Source organism: Anser cygnoides, chromosome 1 (genome assembly GCF_040182565.1).
Source record: "Anser cygnoides isolate HZ-2024a breed goose chromosome 1, Taihu_goose_T2T_genome, whole genome shotgun sequence".
In the NCBI taxonomy this organism is placed as follows: Eukaryota; Metazoa; Chordata; class Aves; order Anseriformes; family Anatidae; genus Anser; species Anser cygnoides.
This window is the reverse complement of record NC_089873.1, coordinates 26,951,345-26,960,676: the sequence shown is the minus strand read 5'-3', so window position 1 is coordinate 26,960,676 and position 9,332 is coordinate 26,951,345. Positions and strand designations below refer to the sequence as shown.

At 43.5% G+C, this 9,332-nt stretch overlaps 1 protein-coding gene across 2 annotated transcripts; it reads left to right on the top strand.

Annotated features, from left to right (window-relative positions):
- Positions 1 to 3,116: 3,116 nt before the first annotated feature.
- Positions 3,117 to 8,747, top strand: LSM8 (LSM8 homolog, U6 small nuclear RNA associated). Of its 2 annotated transcripts, XM_048050992.2 has the most exons (4): positions 3,117 to 3,262; positions 3,752 to 3,792; positions 6,082 to 6,209; positions 8,496 to 8,747. In XM_048050992.2, exons 1-4 carry the CDS (start codon positions 3,232 to 3,234, stop codon positions 8,584 to 8,586), a joined length of 291 nt encoding a protein of 96 aa, XP_047906949.1. In that variant the 5' UTR covers positions 3,117 to 3,231; the 3' UTR covers positions 8,587 to 8,747. The 2 variants fall into 2 exon arrangements, with proteins under 2 accessions (XP_047906949.1, XP_013046286.1); XM_013190832.3 differs by lacking the exons at positions 3,117 to 3,262; positions 3,752 to 3,792 and adding an exon at positions 3,299 to 3,751.
- Positions 8,748 to 9,332: the final 585 nt, after the last annotated feature.

The following is a 9,332-nucleotide window of genomic DNA, read 5'->3' as shown; positions in this document are numbered from 1 at the left end:
CAAAAACCTAAAATGTACAAAGCAGAAAGATGGATGGTGGGAGACCCCCAATGCACAGATCCTGATAACAAAAGTTATGAATAAACAGTTAATGAAAAATTTATATGAAGGGACAGACTTTGCCACTGATGCCGTGGTAAACCTGAAGAGCTTTGCAATAGGACCAACAGTGCAAGCTATCACAAACCAAGCAGCGTGAAGGTGCCCCCTGTGCTGTGCAAACAACCTCAAGATCCAGCCAAAGCCACCACCAAGGGTGACAAGGAAAGGGATGAAACTTGAGAGTACTGGCAAGTGAACTTTTCCGAATTGCCTTGACAAGGATCGTATCGGTAACTCCTGGTGCTGGTGGACACATCCACTGGATAGCCTTCCCATGCCAAACTAATAAAGCTAGGGAGATTGTAAAGGCTTTGCTGAAAGAAAAAATCCCTCATTTTAGAATACCAGGGGGACTCTCTTCAGACAACGGACCTCACTTTATATGAAAGTGGTTCAAGGAATACTGAGAATGGTACACGTTAGGGGGGTCTTAAATACTCCTTGGGGACCACAAGGACAAGTAGAAAGAATGAATCAAAAACTGCAAAAGCAGTTAACTTAATTTCGTCAAGAAGCTCAGCTGAAATGGCTGGAGGCCCTACCTTTGTTGGGCTTTGTTGGGAGTTAGGATAGCCCCCAGAGCTAGGGAAATAGTTAGCCCCTTTGAACTGTTATATGGCAAACCCTACCATGTAAATTGGTGATAGAAAGGAGTCAAATGCATGTAAGAGGTGAAGGCCGGATGAGACAATATTTGCTGGCTTTGTCTGCCATGTTGTCCTTTCTTCATAGATATGTACAGGAGCGACTACTGGTTCCACTGGATATACTGGTGCATCCATTCAGACCTGGACATCAGGTACTGATCTGAACGTGGAAAGACGAGCTTCCAAAGGAAAAGTGGAATAGATCTTACACTGTCTTGCTCCACACCCACACTGCAATCAAAGTGGAAGGGATCAAACTGTGGATTTGATACATCTGCATAAAAGCAGCAGCACCACAAAGGGAAAAGTGGGACATAACCATCAGAAGAAGGAGCACAAAAAACTTTGTGGCAAGTTGAACCAACTGAGAACTTGAAACTGCTGTTTAAAAGGACAAAATGATTTTTATTCCAGTTATATTTTCCATAGTGGGACTGACCTACAGTTCCAATCATTGGACACAGAATTCTGTAGTTCAGTTAGCTTTAAACTTAATCAATTTTGCAAATACATCATCTTATTGGGTGTGCACCCGTGTACCTGTCTTGGTAAATGAGAGAAGTCCCATGTGTGCTGTACCCCTCACTGTGAATAAGACAGACGTGTTGCAATGAACAAACTCAAGCAATGCTAGTATCTCCTCTCCATCAGTTTCCCTCTCTCCCTGTGTATCCTTTTGAAAGGGAAAATCTGTCATGTATATACTCAGTTAAGAGGGCCAATAGGAAGCATGCCACCCAGGGATCGTATGTAGGTTCCTGGAATTTGACCGCACAATGTAAAACTGTTATTACAGTTGAAAATACCAATTACACTATCATAAGAAATTACAGAAATAGAAGCAGGCCTATCAGCCTCCACTGGTGGATAGCCCCAGGAGGAGTGTATTGGCTCTGGCCCACAGGCACGTAAAGCAATTCTCCCTGGATGGTACGGGGCCAGTGCCCTGGGAGCCTTGGTTACATGTCAGACTCCATGACCACTCAGACATAAGGGGCTGGGTAAGATCACAGGCTGTCTTTATAACACCTTGGGAAAAATGAGAAATTTATAACGCCCCTTCAGACAGAAATATCTGGTTTCAGGCTTTCTCCCCTCATTGGGAAGAACAGAATTTGAGAGGGCAATAGTAAGTACTTCTGCAACACTAGAAATTATAAGCAATGCCACCACCAATATGCTTCGTCGAATACAAACAGAAAAAACAGAGGTATCCCAAGTAGTCTTGGAAAATCTTTTTGCCTTAGACACGCTACTTGCAGCTCAGGGATGTGTCTGTGTTGTGATAAACCACAGCTGCTGTGTCTATGTGAGTGAGCAGCAGCAACTTCAAACAGGCATTAAGCACATCTGGCAAGCATCCCATCTGTTTCAAGTGTCTCAGGATGCAGCCATTAACAGTGGACTAGATTTCTGCTAGCTTGTGTCATGATTACCAAACATTTTGTCGTTTATATATATATATATATATATATATATCTTTTTACTTCTTATATTAATTGTAGCTACAGTAGTCATATGTAGTTGTGCCTTGCGGTGTATACCTAGCTCTCTGAACTCATGTATTTGGGCCCTCACTACAAGAAGGACATCGAGGCCCTGGAATGTGTCCAGAAAAGGGCTACAAAACTGGTGAGGGGCCTGCAACACAGGTCCTGTAAGGAGCGGCTGAGGGAACTGGGGGTGTTTAATCTGGAGGAGGCTCAGGGGAGACCTTATTGCTGTCTACGACTACCTGAAAGGAAGGTGTGGGGAGCTGGGGGTCGGCCTCCTCTCACAGGTAACTAGTGATAGGACTAGAGGGAATGGCCTCAAGTTGTGCCAAGGAATGTTTAGGTTGGAAATTAGGAGACATTTCTTCTCAGAAAGAGCAGTCAGGCATTGAAGCTGGTTGCCCAGCGAGGTGGTGGCATCACCGTCCCTGGAGGTGTTCAATGAAAGGTTGGACCTGGCGCTTAGGGACGTGGGTTAGTGAGTGACATTGGCAGTAGGGTGATGGTTGGACCAGTGATCTTGGAGGGCTTTTCCAACCTTAATGATTCTGTGATTCTATGTGTTCTATGTGATTCTGTGTGTTCTGTGATTCTCAGTGCTCTACACAGAGCACTTCTTAACACGTGCAGAAATACAAGGGGTGAGAACCATAAGGCCCCAGAACAGCGCTCCTGGTTCCAAGGGGGGAGGCCGCACTGTGGCGCTGAAGCACGCCCCACCACCCCGCAGAGACGAGGAGCCGAAGCGGAACGCGCGTGCGCAGTGCCCCCGCTCCTCCCCCCCCCTCCCGACGGAACCATCTGCTGGGCGACGGGGGGAGGCAGCCCAACCCCCCCGCGCCACACCCGGCGCGCTTCACTTGGCTCATTCCCGGCCCCTCACCGGGAGCGCCGCGCCTGCGCGGCGGGGCTGCGCGCCATCGGTGCGCGCCGGAAGTGGAGGGCGCCGGCTGCGGCGGGCGGGAGGCGCAGGGGCAGGAGCGGCCGCCATGACGTCCGCGCTGGAGGGCTACATCAACCGCATCCGGCGGGGCCCGCCTTTATTTTATTGCGTTTTAATCTGAGCGGCTGCGGTCATAGCAGTACGGGGGTGAAGCGAGGCCGTTCGGGTGTGGGGTCGCCAGAGGGGGGGCGGCCGGGCCGCCAGCAGGGGTGCGAGCGGCAGGCCGGGTTCGTCACAAAGCTGTTGGTGGCGTTTGCGCTTGGGGCAGCGCAGGCAGCAGTGGGAAGAGACTTGAGGCCTAATCTGTGGCCTGCCTTTAGTAACAAAAAGTAGCAGCAGTAATAGCCCGGTCTTGTCTGTACACAACTTGGGTGAAGTCAGACTTTAAAGCAGGCTGCCGAAACGTATTTTCAAGTTTTCTTACCAGCTCTGCTGCCTTTTTGATTTTAGAAGGCCTCTGAGAAGCTTTTCTGGCTCTTCTAAAAACTTATTGCGTATGGGTGTTATAGAAAATGTTAATAGTGCTGTTTCAGATGTCTCTGAACATTTCCTTAATGAGCTACCAGGTACTGTCGCAGTAATAACTTCTGATGGAAGAATGATTGTGGTGAGATTTCTGTTTGTTTTTTTTTTCACATCTTATTTTACCCCCACAGAGGCTTGCTTGTCAGCTTTGTCCGTTACTAAACTCGTACGTGCAAATACGCTAACTTTTTGTCAAGTAGCTGTTTCTGCACCAGAAAGTGCACTTCTTTTTCTGTTCAGCTGTTCGGTTCCTCTCTAAAATGTCCTCCTCATTCAACAAGCTCTTCAACGTTCATGTTAAAAGCACTTCTGTACAGCTACAGAAAAAATCATCCCATAATTGTTGAAGAACTGTAGTGGGATTCTGTTTAAGCCTGAAAAGCTGAGAACTGGCAAGCTGTTCTATATTAGACTGTCTAATGTTCTGGTTTTGTTGTTTCTATATTATTTATTTTCTTGTATTCTTTTTTCTCCCCTATTTTTTATCCTTTCCTACTTTCAGTTTCACTTAGTGGTGTGATCATTGCACAAGGATTGAATCTTCCTGTCTGTATTAGCTTAGAGTGGCCTCTGGAAAGGGGAAACTGTGTTTTTAGTAAAAATGTAATAGTTTCACCAAAAATCATAGAACCGCAGAATGGTTTGGGTTGGAAGGGACCTTAAAGGTCACCCAGTTCCAAACCCCTGCCATGGGCAGGGACACCTCCCACCAGACCAGGTTGCTCAAAGCCCCATCCAGCCTGGCCTTGAACACCTCCAGGGATGGGGCACCCACAGCTTCTCTGGGCAGCCTGTGCCAGTGCCTCACCACCCTCTGAGCGAAGAATTTCTTCCTCATATCTAATCTAAACCTACCTCTTCTAGTTTAAATCCATTCCCCCTTGTCCTATCACTATGTTCCCTGACAAAGAGTCCCTGCCCAGCTTTCCTGCAGGCCCCCTTTAGGTACTGGAAGACTCCTATAAGATCTGGCCGGAGCTTTCTTTTCTCCAGGCTGAACGTTAACTCCCTCAGCCTGTCTTCATAGGAGAGGTGCTCCAGGCTCCGATCATCCTCATGGGCCTCCTCTGGACCTGCTCCAACAGGCCCATGTCCTTGCTCCAGAGCTGCACACAGTGCTCCAGGTGGGGTCTCACGAGAGCAGAGCAGAGGGGCAGAATCACCTCCCTCGCCCCACTGGCTGTGCCACTTTTGCTGCAGCCCAGGACACGGTTGCCTTTCTGGGCTGCAGGCGCACATTGCTGCTTCGTGTTGAGCTTCTCATCAACCAGCACCCCCAGGTCATTTCCTCAGAGCTGCTCTCAATCCATTTTCTGCCCAGCCTGTATTTGTGCTTGGGATTTACCCGACCCAGGTGCAGAACCTTGCACTTGGCCTTGAACTCCATGGGGTGTGTGCAGCCCCACCTCAAGCCTGTCCAGGTCCCTCTGGGTGGCATCCCTTCCCTCCAGCGTGTCTGGCTGGAGTCTGGTTAACTTTGTGATACGATGCAAGATACTTTCTACCACAAAAACTTGAATGTAATTAGTGTATGACATATTTCTGCGTGGGTAGATGGTGTGTTTATTATTACTGTCTGAATTATAGTGTCTTACGTGAGTGTGGTGGTTTCATGCAGAGTTGAGCTTCACGAAATCCCTCTCTCGCTCCCCCTCTCAAAATGAAGATGGGGAGAATAGCAGATGAAAAAAGGCTCATGGGTTAAAACAAGGAGGAAAAGGAGAAAACAATTATTCTATATATATATTCTCAGTGTAGTGAGTTTAAATTTCTTAATTATTAATGATAAATTACACAAATCAATTATGTTACCATTTTCCCAAACTCTTGTTGAAGTAGCACAGAAATTTTTCCTTTTGTGTGTTTTGCATTTTTGTTGAGTAATGTTGTGGAACTAAGCTAACCTTTAAAGAAACGTCACTTAAAATCGCATATTAGAAATGGTTTCAGTACTGGTTAATGTAAGAATCTAACTTTTATGTTATTTGGCTTTATTTTTCTCATTTGATTTCTAGACATTTCACAATAAGGAAGACAAAAATAGTGTAGAAATAGTAAAATTACCTGTTTAGAGGACCTCATTGGTATGAGGGAAACTTTTGTTTTTTCTAATACTAAATAATGGAGCTGTTAGCATGGCCACACAGTAAATAAAGATACCTTTTCCTGAAATTAATTACCGTTTTCAAAGTTTTGTTCTCCAGCTGTTTGTGTCTAAACCTCGCAATAAGACCAAGTAGAGCAGCTGCTCTCCAGTACCTTGGTATTGCCCCTTTGCTGTTTAAGAAATCATTGGGAGCAAGGATGTAAATTTAAAAGGCAATTGGAGTGCTTTATGTTTGTGTGCTTTTTTCTTTTTTTTTTTTCTTAGGGAACCCTCAAAGGTTTTGATCAGACCATTAACTTGATTTTGGATGAGAGCCATGAACGAGTGTTCAGTTCTTCACAAGGAGTTGAGCAAGTAGTGCTGGGATTATACATTGTACGAGGTGATAATGTGTAAGTAGAGTAATTTTTTGTTTAATTCAATTTAAAAGAAAGTATGCACGTCTATATATTTACGTACACATGTTTATATATATGTATGCAGTTGTGTCTGTATACATCTGCATCTTACATCCTTGTATCTGTGTGTAGCAGCTCTGATAGAGAGCTATCACAGCTGAGGCACATTAAGCAGCAAAGTATCTGCTGCTGTTGCAGAAGTGCCTGCATTTTAAAGTTAAGGTGTTGTTAGCCTAGAATTTCTGAGCTCTAAGTTAACCAGGTCATGTACTGATAGCAGTGTGGAAAAAGGGTTGGTACGAAGCTCAGCATTTTCCTTTCTTGAGTCTAGGCATTGTGTGTGTGCGTGTTCTTTATTCCAACCTGTGTACGGCAAGGTCTGTTGAGAGAGGAAGAAGAAGAATGAACAAGTGGTACAACAGAACTTGTGTGTAGTAGGTCAGTGATCTGGTATACAAGGTTAACTTTAATGGGATTTTTTTAGGCACACTAAGGGAGAGTTAAGATGAGATGTTCACAGAGAACACTTGATAATCTGGAAAATGCTGGAAGGTTCTGGCTTGACAATGTAACAACCGGGCAGTCAGAACTGATGTAGTAACAGATCAAGGTGGCAGTTGATATTTGATGTCAAATGATATGACAGAATGAGATCAAAACTCATCAAATGCAGAGCTGATGTGTCAGAGAGATGGGGAGGTTACAAGAGCAGTGGAAAGAAGGCCTGGTAAATGGGCCTGCTAGGAAGATGAATTTTGCAGCAGCTTTCTGAAACATGGCAAAAACTGAGTTTTGTTTTTTTATCACAACCAGAAAGAGCATTTTGCAGTGACCAACACGTGAGTCTGGATAGGAATTTTAATTGTCTAATTTCAACAGATAGTTCTAAGAAATGTCAAGACTTGAGTTTATATCTTGATGTGTTTATGTAACATCATTGAGAAAACATTATTTTACAAGGTCTTCATTACTTTTGACATAATCTTTTCAGCAAAAATAAATAAAATAAACATTCAGAAATGAACAAAGGTAGGGCTAAAGATGCTGCTCTAACAAAACCAAATCTTTTTTTTACTACGTTTTTTTCACCATACCAGGCTGCTGTGTTACTCAAATATACTTAAAACATTATTTCATAGAAAATATTCTGTGTTTTTTGTAAACTTAACAAATTCAGAAACATACTCATTAGAAGGGATAATCCTGTATTCCTGCAATTCCTAGCATGCTGACCTTCAGCATTCTTACAAGGAGGAGGGGGTGGGAAGCAGCCAAGTAACAGCAACTTCACGAAAAGGCATCTCTGAGAAGGTGGAGAATCTACTGAAAAGTAAAATGAACAGTCAAGGGGATAAAATGTTTGTAGGTATTTCAGTGTTAAAGATGCATACTAGAATCTTGTAGAGCGTGTGCGCCATAAAGCAGAAAAACTCAGTGTGTTTCAGCAGCAGGTAAAGATTGTTAGAAGGAAGACAACTTCAGTTTTAGAAGCATTTGTTGAAATAGGAAAAATAAAAAAAGACTTTAGTACTAGGCAGTTGTGTGTAAAACAGTAGTAAAGATTGTGATGAAAAGCTGGTTAAGGAAGTGAACCTCTTAAATACATATCGGAAGCAGAAATTAGGTTTCATGCTGGTCCATACTTGAATATTCAGTTAGCATAAGCAGCGTACGTTTGTGTTGTCAAAGCTGCCAGCACAGTGAGGATCTAATCAGTGGTGGAACTAAGAAAGCTGCTCAGCTGGCTAGGCTTCTGTTTCAAGGCAAGTCAAATTCCTCAGTCTCCACTGACAATCACGGGAACCTAGGTGCCTGTATTGGGATGTCTTACTCTCAAACTCAGTGCTACCCTCATCTCTAGCAACTTCTTCATAAATGCCGATTTACCAGGGAGAAAGAATATTGGGATCACTGGAAAGAAAATTAAAACAGCAAACAGCATGTCATTGCATAAGCACTTGGTATACCACCACCTTCAAGAGGGATGCAGTAGGAAAATGCACAAAGAGCAGAAGTTAGAATAGCTAGAGGTACGAAATGTTTTCAGTCAAGGAAAATCTGAACAGGGAGGGTCTCTTTGGCTTGGAAAAGGCACAGCTATAGAGGTAACTGATTGCTGCGAAGTCAGGAATGGTATAAGGAGATGGGGGGATGCCATCAAAATTTGAAGTTCAAATCATAGAGCTCTACAATTAAATTTAAAAAATAAAAACAGTCTTGGATTTCCTGATTTGTATCTGGGGATTTTAACAAATGGTAACCTGTTTTTTTTTTTTTCAGTGCTGTCATTGGTGAGATTGATGAAGAGACAGATTCAGCTCTTGATTTGGGGAACATTAGAGCAGAACCTTTAAATTCAGTTGTGCATTGAAAAGAATAAAATGCACAGGGACTTTGTAAATCTTTGGTTGTACAGACCTATTTAACAACGTTGACAGTTTTTACAAATTGTGTGTAACTTTAGTCACCAGTTTTTTATTATGAATATGTTGTAGTTTCGCATGTAAATTAAAGTTTCTACGTTTTACTAAAGATTTTTTCATTGAGTTTACTTTGGATTTTCATGCTGAATAATTTCACTCTAAAATGTGTTGGTAAATTCAAGCAGTATCACTGATAGTCATGGTGTGTAACTACCTTGTTCCTGAAGTAGAGAACTCATTCCTATAGGTACACCAAAGCTTTTTTGTGTGAACTCAGGTTTAGTTGAAGAAAGGTTAACAGTGAGCGACCTCAGCTCTTGCATTCACTCTTTCTGGACCTGTGAAACTGTGTGCACAGGATGGAGTCTACAGTGTAGAGTTTAAAGAAGGTAAGGTGCGTCTCCACTCACGGGCTGACCTAAATGTAGTTGTTAGGGCATTCTTTGAGAGAGTGAGAAAGATTAGTTTAAACTCTCTTTCAGAAAAAGCATACTTAGGAGAACTGGCAGCACAAAGCCCAAGTATAGGTTGACATGCTCTGCGTTGTCAAACTGAACCTTCTCCAGTGAGGAAGGCAAAAAATGGCCTGCTCACATGTCTGGTTAGTATTGTGGACAGCAACTCAGCCCTGTAAGAATGAGCCTGCTCAGAAGCAAAGTCCTGTCTAAAAACTTAAAACTGGCAGCTGTGGAGT